The 25,098-nt window shown below is 55.2% G+C and overlaps 1 protein-coding gene across 1 annotated transcript in view; it reads left to right on the forward strand.

Annotated features, from left to right (window-relative positions):
* SLC39A11 (solute carrier family 39 member 11) overlaps positions 1 to 25,098 on the forward strand; it is a 77,717-nt gene that overhangs the window by 7,491 nt on the left and 45,128 nt on the right. Inside the window, exons 4-5 of the mRNA XM_084298441.1 lie at positions 310 to 468; positions 15,250 to 15,394. Of these exons, the coding sequence (XP_084154567.1) occupies positions 310 to 468; positions 15,250 to 15,394 (304 nt within the window). The remainder of the gene's footprint in view (positions 1 to 309; positions 469 to 15,249; positions 15,395 to 25,098) is intronic.

A 25,098-nucleotide genomic window follows, 5' to 3' on the forward strand; every position in this document is an offset into this window, starting at 1 on the left:
GGAGGTTTTCCAGCTGTCCTTCGGAAGGACGCTTGCGGCTGCGCTCATTCCACAGAAATTCACCCCACCGAGCTCGTGTGGGCTGCCAGCTCCTTCGGGCTGGAGCCAAGAAAAATGCTCTTGGTGCAAAAAACTGATGGAAAACCATCGCTTCTTCATCTTTCAGTGACTATTTTGGTCGGGGAGCTGCTGTGAGTGGCCCCGCTGGGTGGCAGAGGCCATGCAGGCAGCACGCCGGTGAGCGCGGGGATTTTCGGCACCCGGTGGCTGCGGTCCCCGGGCTCTCACCTCTCGCTTTCTGTCTCCTAGGTCATGCTGGCCGCTTCCTACTGGTCCCTGCTGGCCCCGGCTATCGAGATGGCTGAGGAGTCCGGCACTTTTGGAGCCTTTGCCTTCCTCCCCGTGGCCGTGGGCTTTGTTCTGGGAGCAGCTTTTGTGTACGGGGCCGACCTGCTCATCCCGGTGCTGGTAAGTGCGCGCGGGTCTCAGCCTGCTCTGTGCCCACTGGAGGTGACCCAACCCATAAAATGTCCTCGTTTTCCTGCAGGGGTGGGATTTGGGGAACTCGGGGCATTCCCAGGAGCCCAGGACCCTTTGGGGTGAGGCTCAGGGCAGCGGTGCTGGCCCTGGTGCTGCTCTGCTGGCTCCTGGGCACCGATGTCCCTGCTGGTGGCCCCGAGCAGCCAAACCTCAACCTTGGCTCTCTGGAAAGCTGCCTCTTCTCCGCTTCCTTCAGCTTCTGCCGTGACAGGAGTCAGATACAGATTGGTTTCTATCAGAGACTTAATGAAACTGTTTTTTCCCCCAAGACCCCGTGGCTCTGCAGCTTCAGGCTCTGCGCTGTTTTTTTTTTTTTTTCCTCTTTTTTTTTCTTTTTTCACACTTCTGCTTTTGTTCTTTTCACTGGCAACGCTTTGCAAACAGTTCAGGTGTGACCTTCTGTTTCAGCCCAGAGGTTTAATTTGCGGAGCTGCCAGCCCTTTAGGTGTCTCAGAATTGAATGAACCATCCCACCGTCGAAGAGTATTATTAAAAAATAAAAACCTGGAGCTGTTGGGCTGCCACGGCTGAGAGCGTCGGAACAGCTTGGTCTGCAGGGATGTTTTCCCAAACTTCCAAAGGACTTTTTAAAATTTCCTGATTGATTTTAGTGGCGGGTGGGATTACGAGCAAGGGGGGGGCTGAGGCTTTTTGTTTGAGGAGGGGCAGGGGCTGGCGACCCCTGTTCCCGGGGGAGCCGCCGTGTTAATTTTCCCTGCTCCCTGCCTTTCTGAGCCTCTCCGAAGAGGCGTAGCCCAACGTGTCCTCGGTTAGGAAGAAAATGGCCTGATATTGCCGTGTGTCAGCGCCGGTGTAAATGGATGCATTAAAGCAAAGAACAAATAAATGAAACGCCAGCGGTGTCAGGCTGCTAAAAGCCTGCACCCCCTCCGCAGGCTGCTGGTGGCTCCCTGCCTGTTCCCTCGCTCCTCTCAGGGCTCCCAAAGCTTTCTCTGGGCTGTGGGGCTCAGCACCTCTCAGCAGCAGCGCTGGGGATGCTCGCAGCCTCTGGTGGCTGCTCCCCACAGCCCCGAGGTCTCGTGCTGGCTGTGGCAACGCTTGTCCTCGTCCCGAGGTGCGGGATGGGGCCGTGTGTTTGATCAGCTGCCCCCACGCCGCCCTTTCCCAACAGGAGGGACAAAGAGTTGCACCACACAGCCCGCTTCTTCCTCCTGCTGCCTGCCTCTGGTGCATTTGGAAATCGTGCCGGGTGGGGAGTGAAATTCTTGGGTTGCAAAGAGCAGGACGGAGCGAGGAGGGATGGCAGCGGAGAGGATTCACGCCCTGTGCCTAATGCCTGTGCCTTAGGAGCGCTTCCTAAATCTGCTCGTAAGCCTGCAGGCGGTGAGGGGGCTGTCCCCGAGCTGGGGCTGCTGTCCCCGAGCTGGGCAGGAGCTGCTCTGAAGGAGTTTGTGCGAATGCAAAGGGTCCTGCCCCACGTAACTCGTGCCGGGCTGGCGGCGTGTCCTTGGTCAGAGCGGGGGACCCTGCGCCCCCAGCCCGGTGCAGCTCCTGGAGTTTGAGGATTAAGCCGCTGCGGTTCGCTTCCAACCAGTCTCGCTCCTTTCTAAATCAGTTAAAAATCTCACCTTTTCATTTTATTTCTTCCTCCCCTTAAAATCAGGTGAGGTGAGGGGACGCCGGGGAGCCCCCAGAGCACGCTGACACCCGGGCGGGCAGGAGGAAGGGATCTGCTCCCACAGGCTGCTCTTGCTCCCCGTGTTAGCGCTCCTCTGTAATTGTTTTGCGATATAGCAACAGGTAGTAAAAGCTTTTAATGAGCCCTTATCTCCCCGGGGCTGCTTCTGGGGCTGGAGCAAGGCTTCGCTCCCCTGCTCCCACGGCAGCAGGGGCAGGAGCCGAGCAGCTCTGCTGGTACCCAAATGTTTGCTCAGCGGCAGAGCGGGGCCGGTGGGAGGGTTAAACCTCCAAGACAAAGTGGGTAATGACGCCGAACAGCTGTAGTCATTAAATTCCTTACAAAGGACAGATTTAATCTATTACATCTTTATCTTTCCGCGGCTTCCCTGCTGGAAGCCTTTAGCGTGTTTGCTCATCCTTTTTGGAGTTTATAGAGTGTGAGACATCCCCAGCGCTGCTGGCGGAGGGCTGTTCTCCTGTCCTCTACCTAAATGCTAAAATTGTCCTCGGCCCCAGGCTAAAAAAAAGAATCGGGCATTTGGGTGTGCTTGGAGAGCAAGAAATGAGCATCAGGAGCTTTAAAAGTGGGTGTCTCCTGCCTTTTGCTGGCCATCTCCTTTCTGTTCAGCCAAGCTTTTACCAGCCGTGCTGGATTTGGTGGTTTGGGAGCTGGGGACAGGTCTGGGTCTGCTGGAGGATGTTGCTGTAGTCTCAGGGAATACCTTAAACCACTAACGAACCGCTAACAAACGACCTGTCTGCCTCTTCCCTCCCCTGGCCCTGCTGATGCTGCAGCATCATCTTCTTCCTGCGCTGATTTTTAGCAATAGAGCGAATTTTTGATATTTCCAGGAGGATTCTGGATGGAGAAGGGTGGCCGATGGGGGGCTGCATGCAGGAGTTGGGTCTGAGGGTCTCCGATGCTACCAAGGTAGAGGGCTTTGGGTGGGGTGCGGGGGTCTGGGCACAGCACAGCACCTGTGCCAAAGCTGTGGCTCGCAGGAACTCCCTAATTTGTGCCTTTTCTGGATCCCTGCCCTTTCAGTGCTCCTTGGAGCAAGCAGGAATTCCAAGACTTGATGCTGGTGGAACAGGGAAGGTGGCAAGGATAGGGGCGAGAAGCAAGCTGGCCCCAGCAGGAGATAAATCCCACAGGGATGAAACCCTCACCATAGCCGTGTGCCCACGTGCGCACCCGTTCCCAATAACCACGTTACTCCTTGTGCACAACCATTCCCCTTAACCACATTATTCCTTCCGTCCCCGTCTGCCTGACGTCCTCTCTGCTTTGGGATCGTTGTGCTAAATAGGATAAAGAGGCTTAATTGCCTTCATCTCCTCTACCTCAAGGCTTTGTCGGGCTTGGAAACATCTGCTCAGCTCTGGGACCAGGCTGTGGGGGGGGGGTTCCTGCCCTATGGGGGAGGTCTGGGCAGTTTTTGGGGTCTGGGCAAGTGCTGCAGGATGGCCAGCAGCTAACGGGTGACCGAGCCAGGAGCCTGCTGCTGCCTCCAGGACAAAAGATTGGATAAAAGGGTCTGGAGAGCCAGGGCTGTAAATCTGTCCTGGAAATCCCATCTCCATCCAATTTTTTTTTATTTCCTTGTCAGCTAGATGCAGGGTTTGTTTTTCCTGGCTGCGGAGTGCCGGGGGGGACCGCTCCTTTCGTACCTGTTTTGAGGCTTTCCAGGCTCTTGTTTGCAGCTGCATTCATGGTTTTAACAGCAGCGAGGGCTGAGGAGCCTGATGTGGAGCAGGTGGCGGCGGTGCGTGGCTGCAGTAAGGGCCAGATCCTGCTCACCCTCTCGAAACGTGGCTGTGCTGCGCTCCTGCCCCTCATCCGTGTATTCACTGGAGGCCACGGCGGGGTCTGGGCGTGCTGCTGGCCTCCTGGGCAGACACAGCGAAGCAGAGAGATGGTCACAAGCTTTTTTTGGAATGCGGGCTGGGATCGGGCACTTTGCACAGAATTTGAAGCTATTTTTGGCGAGCGCTCTTGGGAAGGACTTGGGAGCTCAGCTATCCACGGGACGAGGACGTGGTGGCAAAGACCTCTGTGCGTGCTCGAGGCGTGGGTGCACGTTACTTAAAATGGCCGTTTTTTGGGCTGAAAGTCAGCGGGATCGGGTCTTTCCTGGGCCAGTAGGTACACGTGTGGCACATACATGGAGAGGAAGCAGCTGTGAGGGTGGGGGGCCCAGCTGTGGGTGCTGGGGACCCCAGACCCAGCGGCTGCAGCACGCTGAAAGCACAGCTTGTAGCACAGCTCTCAGCACAGCTCTCCCCTCTGATTTACCCAGACCGAATTTAGCGGGTTAATTGTCTCACGAGGCAGTGGAAACGTGCTGGGGCTTATTGCCGGTGCTATTTTATAATCAGGATAAAAGTTCCTCTTATGCAATTTGATTTCTCCGAGACATGCCCAGCGCAAGTTCCCCTTCGTAATGCGCCTTTTCCTGTTCATTTGCGACTCCTAGAAAGCTAATTAGCTGCACATCCTCATTGCTGTAGTAGGGAGAGGTTTTTCCTTTCGAATATTAACCAAAGGACGTGCTCGTATGTGTGGGGATGTGTTTTGGGGCATGGGACTGAGGTGCTGTGGCTGTCCTGTGGCCACTGCTTTATGGCATTGGTGTCAGAGGGTGCTGCTGGGCCGGGGCAGTTTGCAGTTCAGCCAGAAGACTTGTGCAGAAAGAGGGGTTTGGGGGCTGCTGATGGAGCTTTCCAGGCTCTGAAAGGTGCTGGGGATGCTGGAGAAATTTCAAGCCCCTTTCCTTGCTGTGACAAAGCCGTCCCTCCGCACCCTGCTTGCCATCAGACTGGGTCTGGAAGGCTCAGGGAAGGCGGCTGGAACCCTCCGTGCCCCTTTTTTTGGGGACCATGGAGAGAAGCATCGTCTCCATCACCTGCAGGACTTGCTCCTGTCGCCTTCATGTGCTTGTTCCGAACACCTGAACGAGGCCCCGTTCATCTGCGGGCACGGTGAGCGCCACGGGCTGCTCCTCGGCTGTTCCTCGATCTTCAAACCCGCCTTTGAACGTGCTCCTGGCAGAACCCAAATTAATGCCTCTGCTGTGAAATGTAAACCTGCCATTAACAACGACAGAGAAGAGGAGAAGAAGGTTACAATCGGTTGGGTGGCGAGCTGTCAGGGAGAGGAAGGCTGCTTCCACGCAGCTCGTGGAAAAGATCTGTGCACACGTCTATAAATGCAGCGCCGTGTCAGCTTGCTATCAGAGTAAACTGTGACTCACCCAGATTTACTTGACGTGCTGCCTGCTTTGGAGACGAGCTGCCAGGAGTCGATTTTGTGCCTCTTCTGCCTGTGCCTCCCCCGAGAGGCCGCCGGGGCGATGCCCACAGGTGCCGGTGCGCCGCTGCCTTGCGGCGTGCTCCTGCTTTGGGGCTGCATCCAGCTCAGGTGGGGGCCTGGAAGCTGCAGGATGAGAGGTGCAGCCAGGCACCACGCACTCCTCCTGGCTTCCAGCCGCCGTGTGTGGGTGGCTGCTGTCTGCAAGCTGCTGCCCGGAGCTCGGTGCAGTAAAACAGGCGTCCAAACAGGCGTCCGCGGCTAATCCGGCGGCGCATCGTGCCTTGTTAATAACCTGATGGCCCCACTGGGAAGAGGGGAGAACTGGGGGGGGAAAAACGGCTTGGTTATTTCTGCTCAGCCAGTCTGAGGCTCCTCTCGTGGTGTTTTGACCACTCGGATGTCTCTCCTCTCCTCTCCAGGCTGAGGGCGAGGGGCTGTGGAGGGCTGTGAGGCTGCTGGGGCCGTGCGCCCTGTCCCCCGGCTGTGCCACTCGGGGAGCGCACGTGGTGGTGCCTTGGGATGTTACTGCTGGGGTGTGGAAATCTGCATGATGTTTTCCTGTCTCCTGTCACGCTCTAATTATCAACGAGATGGTGACAGTGACGTGATGTTAATCTGGTGTCCTCGGGCCTCACAGCTAATGCAAAGTGAAGAACTGACCGGAGGAGTCTGCTCCTGGTTTGGAGGCTCGCGAAGGCCCCTTGCTGCGGGTTCACATTCTGCCTGCTTTTCTTTATGGCCTGCCACGGCTTTATAGGTGAGGTAAATGCTAGACATATAAATAAATGATATTTAATGAGCGTTTGGATTGCAGGGAACAAGATGCAGCCAGGAGGGGGGCAGCGCTGCAGGGATTTCCAGCCGGGTGTGGCTGCTGATGGAGCGCAGTGCTGGAAGCGCGCTGACTTCTGCCGAGGTGCTGCCTCCTGCCAGGCTCGGTGACGCCCTGCACAAGGGCTCCGACCTGTGCCAGCCCTCCTGGAAGCCGTCCCTGGCCTTTGGTGTGAGCACAGGAGGTGGCTCAGCCTTGACAAGTGGTGCAGCGTGGCACCCACGTGTGCCGGATTGTCCCTGCGGGACCGCGCGTGCCAGGGATGGCGAAGGAGCGACCGACGGCTGGCAGAGCCCGGGGTGATGAGCAGCCTCCAGGTTCAGAGCGTCCTCGTGGTTTTGGCTGCTCCTCTGGGCTACTTTTGTCTGGCTTTGCCCGGAATTGGGTTTAGAAAAACAAGCCTGGCTCACGCAGTCGCGCTGTGCCCGTTTTTGTTTCCCTCCTCAAAATGCGGAGCTGGCATTTCTCTGTTTTGGGCAGCCCAGGGGTGGGCGAGGTGGCCTGAGGAGTGGGTCCTGGGGGTCTTGGCAGAATAAATAGAGGAAGGAAGATGGGGATGATGTCCCTACTCCTGCTAGCATGGATTCTGCCCTGATTTATCCGCAGGGAGTGCAGATGATGGGCACCAGCCCCGCTGTGTGAGCTCTGTGCTGGCAGCAGCGCCTTGGAGGGGAGAGGGCTGGCTTCAGAGCTTGGTGTCTGGGCTGAAAGTTGTCTTGGTTGGAACCCAGCGCCTGAACGCCTTACCCTTGAACACAGAGGACGAGAGCTGCTCGTGTGGCAAGTTTAAGGGGATCAGTGGGGATCAGAACTCAGCTGTGCCCCCCGGGAGCAGCCCTGGGGCTCAGCGCTGGGCCAGCCTTGTCCTGAGCTCCGAGAAAGGGAAATTGGTTAGCTCCTCGGTGCTGGCAATTAGGAAGTGCCTTGTCCCTCATTACGCCTCTCTTCTGTAATGAATTAACAAATTAATTGGACTAGCTGAAGGGAATGAAGGGCCTCTCCTGTGGGTTTATTGCGCTGTGCTTCAGGAAGGTGTGTCGGGCTCCCCCGGCGCTGCCCGGCTTCCCGCAGGCACTCGGAGCGGTTTGCAGCGAAGCCCAGGAGACACACAATGCTGGTAATTGTTTTATGCAGTGTGCGAGACCCGTGGAAGGAAAAACAGAGCAGAAAGCCTGGCCTTGGAAATGAGCCTGCTGCGGGCTCGGTCCCTGGAGGCTGTGCCGGTGCCGCTGGGCTCGGGGGCGACGGTGCGGGGAGAAAAGGGGCACGTCGGAGGGGTGACACTTCCCCATCCCTGTACCGGGGATTTCTGCTGGTAATTGAGAGCCTAAAGGAGGTCGGGTTTGAGCCTGGCGTAACTGAGCAGTGCTGCACAGCCTCTCCTTGTCGGGGAGGTGATCGATAGCGAGTTGAGCCGCGCTCCCTCCCCGTTTCTCCTGGGCTCTGCCGGCTGCATCTGATGCGCATCCAGCGTTAACACGCTGTGGACGTGGCACCTCTCGGTCCCTGAAGGATCCCAATTCCTTCATTCTTCACCTGTGGGTTTCTCTGTGGGCAGAACTGCCCTGCAGGGCTCGGCTGATGGCTGGCACCCCACAATTTGTGTTGGTTGGGGGGAGCGGGGCTGGCTTTTCCTTCCCCCCTCCCGGGGCTCCTGGCCTCGCAGGCGCAGCAGCAGCAGCAGCCTCTCCCCCTCTTTGTTCGCTTTTCCCCCCATTAATTCAATCTGCACTGTTAGCAAATCACTCCTGAGAAGTATATTGTGTAAAAAATGAGCTGTTAATTGAAGTTTTGTTTGCTTTTTCTCTTACTGTTGCAAAAAGCCTTGCATAATAAGGGCTGCGAAAATCCGTGTTGCCACGTTACAGATAGCGAGGTGGGGAGGGGGCAGGGAGGGAGAAGGGATGCGAAGCTGCTCTCCATTAGACTTTAATAAGCATGTGGAGAAAAAGCTCTTGTTAATCCCCTCGGAGGCATAGAGGTTTATTGCCAACAATTAAAATCTCATATTGTAGCGCTGACTCGGTGCCACGAACCTCGCTGCTGTGTCCTGCCGAGCGCGTCCACGTGGTGCTGGTGGGCAGAGCTGTCCGGGGGGAGATTCCTGCTCCCGGGGGGAATTTCCTGGTCCCGAGGGAAATTCCTGCTCCCGAGGGGAGATTCCTTCTCCCGGGGGAGATTCCTGCTCGGGCTGGCTGCGAGGCTCCCTCTGCCTGGCGAGATTCCTCCCAGCAAGGGACTGGAAACGTGGGCTCGTCCCAACTGGTTTTGGTGGGCAGCGCTCACCCAGTTGGAGCTGAAGGAGTTCAAGGACAGATCGTTGTAGTTTTATTTTTATTTTTTTTGGTTCCAAGTGTCTGTTTGGGAGGAGAGAGGGGATGCCATCCCCTACCAAAGCTGTCCCCTCCACTGTCCCAAGGCAGGAGGTGAGCGTGCAGCGTCTGAGGCTTGCGTGCTCGTGCAGCCGGTCCTCTGCTAGGTGAATTTACTGGGGGGGGGGTTCAAGGTTTTTCTAAGCTCCTCGGTGGACAGGGAATTGGTGACCTGAATCCTTTCTTTTCCTGCCGCAGAGGTGGGCCTCGCTTGTTTAGCGAGCTATTTTCTGCTAGATCGCCGGGAAAAAAGCAAAAATATTTGCGCGCCTTTTGGTTTTGTAACGACAGAGGTTACCCAAACCGCCTCCCTTCGGCCAAGCACAACATCCCTCTTACAAAACGAGAAGTTTCGTAACGAACCTCCAGGGTTTCCTCGGTGGCTTGGGAATGGTGTGCACGGCCCCGCTCCCCGGCCGGGTGCCAGCAACATTCCTGCCTCCTCCCGCAAAGCCTGAAGCCCCAGACGTGCCGACGGGGAAAATATCGGTCCGCTTGGCTTTATACAAACGTCTCTTTGGCCAAAGAGATCAGTTTTACTGATTTTTTTTACTGCTGGCAGCCCACCTGGCTGTGGTGCTGCGGGGCCACCCCATGGGATGTGCTGGCTGTTGCCACCTTCCCGCTGACACAGGAGGAAGAGGAGGATGAGGAGGAGGAGGAGGAGGAGGATGGATTCTCGCGGCGCACCAGCGGAGGCCGGTGATTAAAGCTGCTGTTTGCAACCGAGAAGAATGATGAGTTATCAAAGCGGCTGATAATTAGCAGCGAATAAAATGTTCTTGCAGTGATATTCCATCGGTTCCGGATAAACCCATACCCTCAGGGTTCACTTTGCCTTCCTGGCTCCCAGTTTTTAGGGGAAAGTTCGGGTGCCGCGCTGCTGCCGGCTGCTCCGTGAGAGCAGCACCTTGCAGCTCGGTGTTACCAGCCCACGAGACGCTCCCGGAGCCAACCTGATGTGAAAACGTTGATTTTTTTTTAATTTTTTTTGTGTGTGTGCCTGTGGACAAACCTCTCCCTTCCAATTCCCGCAGCAGCGCTGCCATAGCTACGGGCTGCCGGGCCGTGGGAGGACGCGGTGCCGGAGGAGCCAGATGGAAGATGCTCTGCGTGGGAAGAGGGAGCCCCGGGCCTCCCCCTGCGCCGGCTGCCATGGCTCCGGGAGGTGTTTTGGTGAGCCTGGCACGAGGCAGAGGGGATGGGGTCGGAGCTGATCCCGCAGCCCAGCTCCCAAATTGGCCCCGGTGTGAGTTTTTTTCTGGGGAAAGCCGTTCCCTCCCAGCCCTGGTGGTGAGGCGAGAAAGGAGATCCCTGCCAGGATCCTTTTGGGAAGGGGGCTTTGGGCTGCGTTTGTAGACCCCAAGCTCCTCCTGTGCCTGCCAGGAGCACATGAGCACGTGCCCTGCATTATTTTTTTTCCTTGCATTTATCTCCTCTAGTGCAGTCCTGTTCTCCTGGCGCTGTATTTGGCACCTCCTGGAGGCTTACGAGGACGGTTCTGATTCCTGCCCCTGATTGCTCATGCTCTGGTTTAGTTTTTACGAGGTTTTGTTGAACTCCGGGGAGAAGTGGAAGAAATCCTGCGACACCTGACTGCTTTGCAGCCTGGCTGGCAGCGCTGGCCAGGCTCTCGTTAGCAACCTGAGAAGAATTGGCTAAGAAATGCCTTCTGTCTGTCCCGTTATGGCTGGTCCCTTGTTAGCAGTCTCCGAATTAAAATGCAAAGTGAGACGTACCTGAGACGCTCAGAGCCCCTTTATCTTGTGTAAGGAAGTAAATTTGCCTTGAAGATGTCTTCATTACTCAGGGCTTTGTGGGTGTGGGGTTACCGGGGGGTTTCTTTTACGCTCTGGCCCCTGTTAAACTCCTTCCTCCGATGTGCCCTGGACAAGGAGTGCCAGGCAGGGTGAAGGGCTTGGGGGGGGAAAATAAAGTCTGTAGTGAGCAGCTGGTGATTTGAGGTGTAACACAGGGGCTTTTGTGGCAGAGAACGGCAGCATCGACTCGTTTGGGGCTGCCAGGCGATGAAGGCGAGCTGTTTGCTTATGTCCCGAAGCTGCACGTCAGCTGCTACCAAAGATAAATACGGTTGCACCCACTTCAGGGTCGAGAAAGGCTTTTTATTTATTTATTTTTTAATTTTTTTCACGGCAGGGAGTATTTAAGGCTGCTCTGGGGTTGTTGGTTTCAGTGTTTTTGGTGGTGGATTGCCAGCGATCCCTGGCTTGGGAAGGAGCTCCCCGTGTCCCTGCCAGCAGCTCCCCTCGCCCCATCCCCTTGTGCCAGCTCAGTGCTGACTGTGATAACTCCATTTCCCTCAAGAAGGGGCTCGTCTGGGTTGGTTTTTGGGACGCTGTGCTCCGTCCGAGGCTGTGCTGGGGACCTCGGAGCCATCTGACTGCATTTTGGGGCCGTTCCTGGAGGCAGGCAGGCTCCTGGCAGCACCAAATCCCAGCCCCAGGCACGTCCCCAGCTGCAGGCAGTGCCCGTCCCCAATAACTTGAGGTCCACACGGGGCACGTCGTGCTTTGCAAGGAGCCCTGGCTCAGTGTTTGTTCTGGAATGACGTTCTGGGATCGATACAGCCAGGTGGCCGTCAGCTTATTTATTTTTTTTAATGCATTTTTAAGTGAGCAGGGCTCTGCAGAGCATGGGCGGTGAGCCGCACTGCCGCAGGTGCTGCGCCCCGAGGTGGCACACACCGGGGACACCTCGGGGGGACTTTGGGAGCAGTGTGAGCAGCCAATTTCCCATCGGATGAGCACCGATGGGTGCCAGGGGAGGGCTGGGGGTGCAGCCACCCCTGGCAATTCACCCTGTGTTAGCTTTCAGTGGGCTGCAAGCACTTTTTTTTTTTTTTTTATTCTTTCAGGTGCTGCTGGCACGGGGCAGGGAGCAGCAAAGCTGAGCGAGCACGAGGTGTGGGCAGGATGCGACCACGCTGTGTCCGTGGTGGCCGCAGATGTGCCAGGTCTCCCCGTCCCCTCCTGGCTCCCCGCCCCGCTTTGTTCTTCTCCTTTAATCGCTTTCTGCTCTCCGCTCTGTTACCACTTTCTCTCTTTTAATAAGCGTGAAATGAGAGCCTCCGGGCACCATCACGGCGTGGCTCGTTGCTGCCTCTCATTTCCCTCTCCGTGCTAGCTCCTGGACGAGTTGGGAGCGTTATTTATTTGCTAAGTAAGGCAGTGCAATTCATTCCATTTCCCTTTCCCCTTGAAACTCTTTCTGCTGCTAGCCGACAGGCTGTGGGCTTTGTCTCTTGGTGGAGCCTGCTGCGGGCCTGCCAGGATGCTTGCTGGGCAGAAATCCAGGACGAAAGCAAAGCAGAAGCCCCGTGGCTCCGACCTTCCCCGAGCTGTGGGTCCAGGCAGCACCTTCACGTCGGGCACTCAGCGATGCGCACACAGCCGGAGCATCCGAGCTGGTGTCCTGAGTTCCTTATCCATTTATTCTCACTCGGTGGGTGGGGAAGAACAGATTATTGCTGAAAGCTGCCACTCACTTGTCATTCCTCCTTGGGTTTAAATTTTGGAGGCCGGCGTGGCAGCGAGGGGAATCCAAGGAGGGCCTGACCCCGCTGGGGGGCTCCTCGCCTCTCCTCCAGCCCCTGCCACGTCCTTGGGGAAGGACGTGGCCGATAGGGCTGGGGTTTTCTTGCTTCATCTAAAAGCAAGCTGATTCATCCTCCTTTCAGATTTATCCCTTTGCCCTGCGGAAGGAAGAACGTGAAAAAGGGGAGAAGCCAGTCCCGTACAGCAAGGATTGGGATGGGGATTTGCATGTCCTTGGCACGGGTCGCTTTGCGGAGAGCCTGCTTCCAGGAGAATGAGGAGTCCTGCGCTCAGGTCTGCAGCTGGAGGGGCTTTTTGGCCCTGGGGGCCAGCAGCTGAAGGCACTCAAATAAATGGGATTTGCTGTGCTCCATCCCGAGCCCCTACGTGCAGCCCCGCAGGAGCGCCGGCCCGGCCCTAGCAGCGATAGATGCGCACACGCCTGTTTCTTGTCTTTCAGAGGGAGGCACTTGCCCAAATATCTCAGTTTTACAGCTGGCTGCTTTGCTCCTGCTTTGAAGTGCATCCCTTTTTAGTGCTGCTGTCCATATAAGTAGAGATACGTGCTGGGTTTTGATCAAGGCGAGGCGCAGGGGTAGGGCTGCGGCAAGGCGAGGGCAGCGGCACCGCTTTGTTCTCCACCGCCTCCACCTCGCTCGGGGATCCCTGCACCCACCGACTGCTCCCCCAGGGGAAAAAACCTTCTGATTTAAACCCAGAGGGGTCAAAGCACCCCGTCTGTGCGAGGGACAGTAAATATTCCTGGTACCCTGGTAAGGTTGGGGCTGGGGAGCAGGACAAGGCACCCTTTGGATTTGCCGTTTGAGGCACGGCGCTGCCTCGTGCCTTGCGGGACCTCGAGCACCTCCTGGGCTGGGCATCGTGTGCCAAGGTGGAAATGGACGCCCCGATTGATTTATTGGGTATTTATCACGGCACAGCTCACCGAGAGCAGGGCGGAGGCAGCGTGGGAGGAGCGGGCAGGGCCGTGAAAGCTCCGGGTGAGCAATCCTTGCCGTATGCCGGGGCGGTGCGCCATCGATAACAGCAGCTCCGGGATGTTTGACCAGAGAAAATCAATTCCCCGGTGACTGCTGCGTCACCCGGGGTGCTAACAGGAACGGGGCATGTCTCCATACAAATTAATTCAGGATTGCTCTGGCTTTCTGATAACAAAAGCACGTTCTGCCTATTTAGACGAGTGCTGCGTGGGGCGGGGTTTTCTTTGCCGTCTGCAAGGATGCTTTTTTAGAAAAAGAGCTTACTTATTTATTTTTTTCTTTAAAAGGGGCTATGAAAATCTGACGACCTTCCTGCTGTATCTCTGCAAACAGAAGCGAGCGCGGTGGGGACTCCCTCGTCCCAGAATAGTTTTCCTCCAAGCTCTCCAGGCCTTCCTGTCCAAGTCTCTCGTTGCATCAAGCTTTCCGAAATAATCAGCCCCCGTGGTTATTTGAGTTAATACTAATTAGTGGCACGAACTAATTAATGCGGGTTGACTTTCCTCTTCTCTTCCTAATGCGTTTTTAACCCACTGACACATTCCAATTAAGGGCCTCATGCAGGGACCGGACTGGGATGACTCAGAGCAATCACGGTTGGAACAGATCGCGTGCCTCGCTGAAGGTCACTAATATTTTTTCCAAATTGATGGAGCTGCGTGTCTGTGCCCGCCAACGGGGAGGTGACTTAACCTGGCAATAGAAATCCGAAATATCTTCGAGTTTGCCTCCGTGTCGGTGTAAGCACATCCTTGGGGATCGTATTGGTGACCGTGTGGTGCGCCGAGAGCGCGGCACGGAGCTGGGGGAGGAGAAACACGAATCTGGTGGGGATGGAGTGTGCAAAGCTGCTGCCATGGTGCCTGTAGCTTCTTTAATAAGGTGCCCGTCCTTGTTTCTCCTCGGGTTGATGTGCTGTTGGTATTTCCTCAGGATCAAGGAGGCCAAGCTGCAGGGGTGCCAGCAGCAGGACATGCCCATGAGCTTGCGTTCTTGGTCTCTTCCCGTCTTACCCCAGTTGGGTCGTGCTGCTGAAATTCCCATCTTTTCTCTCGGTGACAAGCCATCCAGGTTGTGCAGGATAAAGCCCGTATTTCTCTATTTCAGCTCCTCCACAAGCTGTGTGCAGTTCCTCCCCGGGCAGCCTCTGCCTTCTGCCAGCGGGTTCAACCTCGAGCACCCCGTGCAGCTGCTGGGTTAAAGGAGGTGAAAGCACCCTGATTAAACTGCAGCAGAGAGCAGGCAGCGGATCCGTCATGAGTATTAATAGTGCTGGTCAGACGATATTATGCAAATGATGGGAGAAGAGACGGTTTAGTTATTCATCTTTAACCTTTATTTTTGTTTAATGTGACCTTACCCGACGAGTCTCCCGTTACTGCCGCTGGCTGTTCGGGGCACGTCCGTTTGTTCTGTTGCCAGCTGAGCCAATGTTCCCGGCTGGTAACACCGAGCACAATCCAAACATGCATCCTGTGCATGCTGCTGGTGCTGCTCCAAAAGCCCCAGCCCTTCCAGGGGTTGGGAATTTTGGGTTCCATTTGGGTTGAGCAGCCCGGGGGCACCCAGCGCCTCGGATCTTACCTCTGTGTGTCCCCGTGCCATGGGGAGAGCAGAGCTGGTGTCCTCCAGGTTTCCTTTGGCCGATGCAGTTGGAGGCTCTGGCACGTCCTGGAGTCACTGCAGGTTCTCACGAGCTGTGTCCAAGCTGGCAGGGATTGCTCACGGGATGCCTCTCGCTGTGGGGTGCTGCTCGGTTCCCTGCAGACATTACACATAGCTGGGCAGTGTTGGTTTTGGCCGTTCTGCTCCGTTTTCTTGGGATTACGACGGGTACAGGAACGTATTCCAAACAACACTGAAGTTCACGGGCCCCTCTGGCCAAGTTCCACCGAAATAACACGGTGGTTGTGCACGTAACATCTGCTCGTGGTGCTCCCTGAGGATGGGGCTGGGAAGACATGGGGAAAGCCTGAATTTGTCTCTTGCCTTGCAGGGTTTCAGCGGACCCCCCCACGCGGCATTTGCCTTGAGCTACGACCCGCGAGCGGCGAAAGAGAAATACGAGCAGGAGCCTGCCTCTCGCCTGGACTACGAGAGCGAGTTGTCCATCCGGATAGGTAGAGCTGGGCACCATCCAGGCAAGCATCCTGTCATATACCAACCGCAGAGCGCGCGGGGAAAATCCCCCCGCTAAGCTGGCACCTAGATGTAACGTATGTGATTGAAATTGGATTGGCTTTGACACGTGCATGCGGAGTGCGCCTCCTCTCCCCTCTCTGGAGCTGTCTCTGCGCTGGCTCTCGTTCCAGGAATCGTTGCTTCTGTTTCTCCTCCGGTTCTCAAAACCACTTGCACGTCTGTCTGTGGCTGTGAATTATTGATAATTAGATATCTCGTTCACCAGGGAAATGAAATCATCAGCTTATCTTGAAATAAGCTGATTTGGAGCCTGGGTGCAGCGAGCTCTAACCGTGCCCTCTCCGAGTGGTGCCACCTTGAAGGTGCCCCGTAACGCTGACCCGTGGTGGCCCTCCCCACTTGTAGATGAGGACTGGCCATCGTGTCATCACTCCTTATTTTTGGAGGTTAATAGCATTGTAGCTGCCAAAGCGTGGAATATAAAATATCTCATTGGCAGCTGTCTCCTCTTCACGTAGCTTTTAAAGAGGGAACTTCTTGCTCGAGGTGGTGGCACCTTGTTGGGTGTCCCAGCTCCAGGGTGCGCACTGGGGATGGTGGTGGCCCCCTTTGTGCCCAGCTGCCTGCCTCTCGTCCTGCTGCTTAACAGTAGGCAAAGAAAACGTGATTTGGTGAATTAATCTTATTGCTCCTCTGCTTTTTCTGGGCTGGAAAAAAGCTCAACTAGCAGTTTACAATATCTTGATTATGATTGGGAGCAGATCGAGATGAGGAAATGATCCTTCTTACAAAGAATGGTGCAACCAGGCTCTGTTATTTAACTGCATTGCTTAATTGCGTGCTTCATGAAGTGTTTCAAATCCCCAGGATTCTTCAGGATCTGAAATATCAGCTTGGAGTTTTCCAAAGGGATGGAAGGAAGTTTTGTGCTAGACTCAGCGGGCTTCAGGTCCGTGATGTCTCGTAGCTCCTGGGAGAAGCTCAAGCTTGAAGACTGCTCTAGCCCTGCAGTCTGTGAGGCTGTTGCAGGTTATTTGTGATTTTGTAAGGTGGAGCTTTACATCCCAGATGCAATTTAATTTTATTCTTCGAGAAAAAAAAGTAGATAGCCCTGCGATTTTTCAGAAAGTTAAACTGCTGGGTTTTATGTTTTCTTCTTCTCTCATCGTTGCAAACAACAACAGTGCAAATGGTTTTGAGAACAGAAAATTTCCATTAGGCTCGCTTGTTTTTCCTCTCTCCGGGGAAATGGCATTAAGAATCTACAATATGTTAATTCTTTTATTGTCTCTTGTTATTCTTTTGCTTACCGAAATGAAGTCGGCGTTTTCACAAGGCACATCAGGCCTTCCAAGAAGGCAGCTTTCCCCAGCGCTGGGCTCTGCTTGGCTGCGCTCTTGGGAATGCTTTGGGAACATAATGGGTATCTTCCAAGCCTAATGGGCACTAACTGGAATGTTTCATACTTAATCACTGTTGAATCATTGACCCTTGCTTCGTATTTACATGTTTTAAAGTCGCTAAAGCTGCGAAAACAAAACGGGGGAAAAAAAAATCCCAAAGCTGCATTGTTTTGTGGTTGTCTTCTGGGGATGGCGGCGAGGAGAGGAGCAGGGGGACTGCTGTTGAAGTCAGGGGAGGGGAGGAAGCGTAAAAACGCAGCTCCCCAGAGCCCTGCCTGTCTCTACTGCTGGAGGTTTGGATGGATTGAACTTGGCTGCGTGAGAGCAAAAACAACTGCGTGGTCATGGCTGGTTAGTGGGAGCCTTGCAGCTGCTGAGGGTAACCAACAGGGGAGGAGGTTTGGGTTAGAGCTGTAGAAAGGGAGATGGAGGAAATGTGATGGCTGGATCTACCCCTCACCCATTCTTTTGGGAGAAAAGAAAAATAAAATCCTGCTGCTTTTCTTCTCAGCAGTGTGTCTGGGGTGGCTCTGTGCCTCCCCATCACTCGAGTCCCTCGGTTTGCCATCGCGTGCAGGCTGCAGGGAGCGGGGAAGCCCGGCACCACCCAGGCACCACGCGTGCCCGGGGCTGTTCTGCTCCTCCTGCCCATTCCCGTGGGCTCCCCAGGGATGCTGTCCTGCAGTGGGGCAGAGCAGGGCATCTTCCCACCCCATAGCAGGCACTGATGTGGCTCCAAATGGGATTTTAGGGGAGGTGCTGAGGTGTATGGAGTAATGGACGCGTCTCTGCGTGTCCATGTGAAATAGAGTATGGCCAGATTTGGCATGAATTGCAGTGAATATGTGTGCCTAGACTTGGTGTTTAGTGACTGGGGTCACTGCTAGGCTTTAGCTACTACAAAACCAAAGAGATTCCAGCCTTGTCTTTGCTATACCTGGCCAGGAAGCAGATGCAATCTGCGTTTCTTTCTCCCACCCTTGGAACAGATTGCGATCAAGGTGAGGAGGGTTTGTTTGCGTGCTTGTTTTGTGGCTGGTGCACAGAGAGGGAACGGGGCTGTGCTGCCTGCAGCGGGGTGCTGCGAGCTGCCCCCACCCCACAGCCTCACCCACAGCTCGGCACGCTTGGGTCTGCAAAATCGGGGGGGGAAAATCTTTTTGAGCAGGGTCACCAAAAGTTGCAGTTTCTCAGCGTTTCTGCAGGGCTGGGAGTCTGCGCCTGGCCCCTTAAATCGCAGCTACGTGCGTGGTGTGCTGGGGTTAGTTCTCAGAAAGGATTTACATACGGCATCGCACCTCGCAATCCGAGCCGTGACTCATGCTTCTTCCACAAGCTGGATATTGAACAGCGAGGCGCGCTGCTTCTCCGGCGTCCTGGTGCGGAATGATTCACGGCGCTCCAAATCAGATTACGGAGCCGAGTGGGAGGGCGGCGATGTTCCCAGCCAGCCTCCTTCGCTCCTGCTTCAACATCCCTGCTGCTGTGCTGCAGGTGAGAGATCTCCTGTGTCCAAAAAATAGCTTTCTAGGTGCGTTGTGGCAGAGGAGGTTACAGCAAAGTGGCCGCCGAGTGCTAAATCTCATGGCACCGAGGGGCTGGGACCGGCCTCAGCCGTCGCCCGCTCCGGGGCACGGACGTGGTGCACATCTGGTTCTAAACACGGCTCAGTCCCAAATATTCAGGGGTAGCAGGGTTTGTTTTAATGACTTGGCTGACTTTCGGAAGGGTGAGATTGGGGAAATGGCACTGTGGTGCTCCTGCCCAGATGTGCAGTAAGTAACTCCAGATGGGAATAGTAGTCGGGGGAAAAAAAAAGCTGGTGTTGGAAATCGTGTGCTTAAGCAATGAAATTTCATTAAACTCCTCACTTTAATGAGCCGTGCTGTTTGGGGACAGCACGGACAAGCCCTGCTACGTATAATTTGTATTTTTTTTCCTTAAATTTGAGCTGTGCAGGCCCCTCTGGCTAAGGCTCCCGTGATGTTTTGGCTGGGGAGGCTCTCGGGCAGGACAGGCGGGTGTGCTGGTGGCACCCCAGCACTGCCCCCAGACCCCCCTCCTGGGCCCGTTTCAGTAGCATCACGCAGTCTCTACTCTTAATTTTCTGCCTCCTTTCTGAGGCTGTCATTTTGCCCACTTCTGTTTCATTTTTTTCCCCTACAAAGGGAATTATTGTGTACCGGGGCTGCTGCCTCCTGTACGAGAGAAGAAGCAGACCTTGTCCGTGCCGTGTCTCTTTCATCAGGGCACAGGCAGTTAAAATCCCGTAATGATGTAATAAACTCCTGATGAAAGGAAGGAGAGGAGCTGTTGAGATAAAAGAAGAGCCAAAACCTCTTAGAGAGCAATAAAAAGAGAGGACATGAGTTGAATTGTTGAATTGTACGATGCAGCAGGCAGCAGTGCGGCTATTGCTTGCCTCTGTCATCTCATTGTGTCCCTCCAGCCAGAAAATCCCCTCTTTGCCCTGTTCCTTCTGAAATTGTGGCAGGTTTGTGCACCGCTTGCTCGGGGAGCAGCAGCTGCTGCGATTTGCACTGCCTTTAGGGGCTGGTCTGGGCTGCGCAGCTGGCGGGGAAGCCTCCATGTACCCCATTTGGGATGTGGCGAGGTATTTCTGAACGCTGAAGCTCCAGCCCTGGCACCGAGGGGCAGAACTCCTCCCTGTACCCCTTGTGGGGCGGTTTGCTGCTGTAAATTCCCCGTAATTTTCCTCCTTGTCCCCTCTCCCAGAGCAGGAGCCGTGAAGGAGCGCTGCCGTGTAAACCTCTCCGGCTGCGGAGCCCGTCGTGATTCATGGCAGCAATATTCAGCCGGAGTCTCATGTGTGCCATCGAGAGGTTCATGGAGCCGTTACAACTTCTCCTACACGGGGACCCTTCTGCAAAATGGGATGGCCACCGTTTTTAGGCAATCCCCCTGCATTTGTAATAGCGTTGACACGCTCGCACCGTGCCTGGCCTGGAGAGCGGCGGCGCTCCGAAGGCATCAATTAATTCTGCATGTTAATAGCCGGCCTTGATGAGGAACGCCTCTGGCTATGTCTGTATCGATCTAAAAAACCTCCTAATGCCCCTTTCTGGAGCATTTCGAGCGGTTATTGGCCATCCTTGTCAGGCTGGGCTCTGTGCTTGGGTTTTATGGTCGTGGCTAAATGTGGATTTATACGCACAGAGCTTTGAAACTATAAAAATGCGGAGCACGCAGTGCCTCGACCTGATAAAAAAGCCTCCTTCAAACGTGGGCTCGTGCCCCTATTATCTTGGTCAGAACCTTGCTCTCCTTTATGGAGGAGCAGAGCCTGTTTTTACCCATCAGTTATCAGTGATTATTATCAGTTACTAATAGGGAGGAGGAAAACCAGCCTGCAGCAGCACCAGCAAAGCAGCTTTCAGATTCCCTTGGTGGTTTCCTTTTTTTTTTTTTTTTTTGGGTTCTCTTGGGTTTGGTGCTGGATCTTTGAAGAGCTCAGCTGCCCTTCCAAGCGGAGAAGTCTTTAGCTGGAGCTGGAAGGTTGTCAAAGGGTTTTGGGCCCTTGAGGAACAGCTGCTCGGAGTAAGGCTGGGGTGGCGCTTGGGAGCTTTGTCCTGCGCTTTGCTCCCAGTGAGCAGAGCTGTAACGTGCGTGAGAGATGCTGGCAGGCACGGACAGCTGCTTTATCCTCCCGCCGAGGCACAAACTGCCTCCGCACTCGCTGCCTTCACGGCTGCTTGGCAAGCCAGGAGCGCCGAGCCGAGGGGGAGCAGCCGGCCCTCTCCGCGGAGGAGACATCTGCGTGTGCCGTGCTCCTGGCACCTCGCACCGCTGCCGGCGCTCCTCGCGCACGGAGCCTTTCCTGGCTCCTCGTTGGCACGTCCTCATTTCCTGGGCTGCAGCCAACGTTCTCCCAAGTGAAGCATGTCCAGAAGGGCTCAGCCTCGCTCCCAGCTTCTGCTCCAGTCTGCTCAGCTCCCGGAGTTGCTGGAGAACTACGGCGTTATCTCCGTCATCTCCGTTACCGCCTCCTCGGTGAGGCTTTGGGGTAGCGCTCACCCCTCCTTGAGCTTTCCAGGGTGGTGCTGCAGGTGGATGAGGACGGCACAAATTGAGCTTGCTGGGCACCAGGTTTGGGCTGGCTCTGTTGGTATTTGTGCCCCGCAGGTACCTCTGCAGCTTGTGCCGTGCCGCAATGCCTCGTGCATCCCGCGCTGCCTCGGAAGGGGCCAGCTGCTACCTGAGGATGGAAAGGCTTTTGTCAGTGAAGTGCCTTTTCCTGTCAACCTCTCCTCCCGCCTGTGTCAACACAGGCACAGATTGAATAGTGCGAGGATGTGGCTTTCCTGCTCGGCTGTTTGCTCTGCAGTCCAGCTGTCTCAGCTCTGAAGGCGAGGAGTTTTCAGGCGCTGCAGCGTGCGCAGCCCTGCTCGGGCTTCAGGTAGTGCCGGGGACCGCACAGCCTCTGCTCCGTGCTTGCTGCTCTGCTCTTGTTCCATTTGAGCACGATTTGTTAATCCAGGAGACTTACTGAAGCCTGCTGAGTGACGTGCTGGGTCGGACCCGTGCTCTGAGATCAGCCCCGTCAGCAAGCAGAGGCGCTTTCTGTGGTGCTTAGGGCTCGTAATCACAGGACTCATTTCCCAAATTGAGCCTCGTTACCTCTGTGCAGTGTTATCAAGGAGCTTTAATTTCCTGGCCACACCTGACAATCTGTTCCCTCTTTTCACTCGATTTTTAATGCTGCATCCCTATAAAATAGGCTATTCAGCCTCATCTCCATCCTCAGCCTGGTGATTCAGCTCTGGCAGCTCGGACCAGCGTGCGCACACGTGCGTGAGTGCGGTGCTGGCGGGGGCTCTGGTGCTGTAACTGGTCCTCCAGCTATAAATCTCCTGACCTAGCGAGGTACCAGGGCACTGGGACATCCCTCCAGGAACGTCTCCAGCACTGGTTTGGGCTGGACGGGGGTTGGCACAAGTGAGGCTTGGGAGAGCACCACCGCTCCCCTGCAGCTGCCTCGAAGAAACCCTTAAATCTCGAGGTTTATTAAACTGAACTGAACCAGCAATCAGCATCATTGCCTCTGGAGTGGATGTTTTGTTGTTTTTTTTTTTTTTGTCTTCATTCAATAAGCACAATAATTCATTTATTTTCTTGATATGGTTCTTCAGTTGAGTGGGGACAGGCATGATTCTCATTCACCCTAAGGATGCTTTTGGGGAGTGGAATGAAAAATCAGGATCCCCAGCAGTGGCTGCGTGTTGCAGCAGCAATATGCAGGGAGAAAAGAAATAGCAGGGCACGTACCATGGAGCGTATGAAGGGAAGGGAATAAATTACATCAGGAAATGGGTTGTTCCCTGCATTAAAACTTAATGATTTTAAGGATAAGTGTGTAAAAACATAGCACGGCTGCATCACCAGGGATGATGCGTCTTCAAGGGAGTAAAAGCGTGTGTCGTGGGGTCTGTAACTGGGGGGGGTGGGAATTTGGACAATCCCAAACCTGCCTGAGAGGAGCTGAGGCAGTCCCCAGCCCCTTGTGTGTGTATTTATAGACAGTGTGCTGATCTGTGGTTCTTACACCTCCGGGTGACCTGCGTGCCTTGCGGTGTGACCACGGAGGGGTCTATTTATAGGAGAGCCTGTGCTGCTTTGGGATTTTTAATTCTTGTGCCTGCTGCTTGGTGCTGGGCGCTTCCACTCTCTGCTTTGCTTCAAGCCAGCTCTGAGCAAACTCAGCCCTCTCCGAAATCAGGGGGATGATTCTCTGGGTGCACAAAGGGGCACGGGGGAACCACGAGGAATTTTTATCGCATAAAAGCTCGTGGCACTCGTGCAGGGCTTTTTGTCTCTGCAGGGCTGCACAAACGTGTCCTGATCCTCCAAGAGATGCCCAGAGGTCCGGCAGGCACCCCGCGTGCTGGCTGAGACTGGGGATTGGGTTCTGGGATGCCTTCGTGGGGCTGAACCCGTGACCCTAAAACATGGGGATTTAAGGTTTTGGCCCCATTTCTGATCTGCAGCTGGCGGGCTGCAGCCAGGAGCTCTCGGCGAGGTGTCCCCACCATGGAGCAGACGGGGAGGCTCTGGTGCATTTCCTCGGAGGGCAGCGGGTTTGGTTTCCTAATCATGGCAGTCCTCGTGTGATTTGTGGTGCTGATTTTTTTTTTTCCATCCCATCTGATTTCAATTCCAGCACGTTTCCATTTCAGGTGAGGGTGGCCTGAGACAGTCGTTCACGTCCAGGCTCTCTCTGTGCAGCCGTCTCCGCGTGGTATATGGCACAGGATGACAGAACATGCCTTTTCGTTAAAAATCGATGTCTTGTTTCCTCCCCCCCAGGAAGCTTTCCCAGCTACGAGCATCGATTGCTCTGATAAACACCACGCTTATGCCGTAATTGCTCTTTGGGGTGGTGGAATCAGCCCTCTGCTTGCTGGCACCTCGTGGGGTTGGCTCCCTGGGTTTTATTTTTTGCAGCCTCACAGGGGAGGGCGCAGCAGAGAAGTCATCCTGCACCTCGGAGCACTCAGCTCGTAAGAAACAGCAAAAGAAAGCCAAAAAAAATTTAAAACAAAGAAGTTTGTTTGCCCAGGTAGAGTTGTCTCAGCCGATGGCCACGTGCGGAGGTGCGACTGCGCTGCCCTGGATCTCCGGTGTCCTTTGGGGGCACCCTGCAGCTCCTGGGGTGTGGGGATGCTGGGGATGGGGCTGTGGGGATGGGGCTGCAGGCACGGGGAGCCCGCCCTGCCGTGATCCCAAGGGGGATCAGGGGTGTCCTTCGTGCACATGGTGGCACCGTGTGATCCCCGGGCACAGCCGTGCGCCCTGTGAGCGCAGCGCCCTGGTGCAGGGCACCATAAAATTACTGCAATTTCCTCCTTTTTTTTTTTTGTGAATCTAGGGGAGGAGTTTTAACAGCCACCGCAGGCGCACGTGGGAATTGGGAAATGAAGGTGACCAAAGAGGTTTGGTGGAGAAACAGGGCGGATGGTGGGATCTTAAACGTGTGCTGGAATTTTTTCTGGGTACATCTGTTTGCGTAGCTGTGACATGCAGCGTGTGCTGCATGCAAACACACAGCGTGGGCACCGTGCGGACCTGGCTGGCTTCCTTATTTTTAGCTTGCAGCCCTGGGAAAAACAGCTTCAAAGCCATTGTAATGGAGCTTCATCTTGAACCTGTCCGTATCTGTTTTCATGTACTTGATACTTAAATGTTAATTACTACTTGCGCTATGCAACAACTGCATGAATATATTAGACGGGGGTTTAATTATTAATGTGCTTTTACAAGCATAATTCTTGGGACTAAAAAGCCTCCGTGGCTGTTCAGCCGAGCAGTGCCAGACGTGCTTGGATCTTCAGACTGTTCAGCTCCTCGGAGGGTTTTGGATTTCTTCAGGCAGAGCAGCTCGTGGCAGGGACCCCTCTGCCCCACGCACCCTAACAGGGGAAGGTCACCCTCTGCAGGGAGAAGAGCAGGGCAGGAGGAGAGCAGTAGTAATGCTGCTTTTGGAGATATTTGGAGGTGACAGCAGCCAGGTTTTGCCTGTGGTGATGGATTTAGGGGCTTGCAGAGCCTGGGCAGGGCCAGCCCCACTGTTGGGCACCGGTTCCAGGCCAACCCAGCCACACGACCTGCGCGATGCCCGCTGACCCTGCTTCAGTCTGTACCTGTTTGTCTGTTTTCATAGCTCAAGGGCAGGTGGGACGTGATGGCCAGGCTGCTTTCAAGAGTTTGGTGTGAGGAAGAATTCTTCAAGACTTCTGGCAGCTGCTCTGCCCTCCTGGGGCCGGCCACGTGAGCTCCGCTTTCCTGCCGCCCGGCAGCGGGTCGGGGTGACCGCGGGGGTGGGCCAGCATTTACCAGGGGCTTTCACAGCCTCCTGTTGGACAAAGATGCTTGGAGACAAGCTGAATGCATGTCAGCTGAAGGATTAGAGCGCTCGAACAATGTTTTTTTGCAGAAGACTCTGATGTTAGTCATGCGATGCAAACCCCAGAGCTGCTGCAGCGCAGCCATCACCTTGCGCACGCCTGTCTTCAGTGACATCAGGGTGACTTCAGCACTATCAATATTTTCGATGTTATTTTTAGTGCCTGTGCATCCCGACAGGCTGGCGAGGAGACAGCTGGCTCCGTGGGCTACCCTGGGAAGCGACGTTGCAAGCAGCTCCTCCTGGGGGACCCGCACCCGGAGCGACCCCCGGCGTGCTGGGGGCTCCCCTGCGCCACGGGAGGATGCTGGTTCTGGGGTGGTGCTGGGCTGTGGAGCTGTGCAGGAAGGAGATATTTGGGTCTTTGCATGTCATAGTT

The sequence above is a fragment of the Netta rufina genome (genome assembly GCF_964035555.1).
Source record: "Netta rufina genome assembly, chromosome: 19".
Classification (NCBI taxonomy): domain Eukaryota; kingdom Metazoa; phylum Chordata; class Aves; order Anseriformes; family Anatidae; genus Netta; species Netta rufina.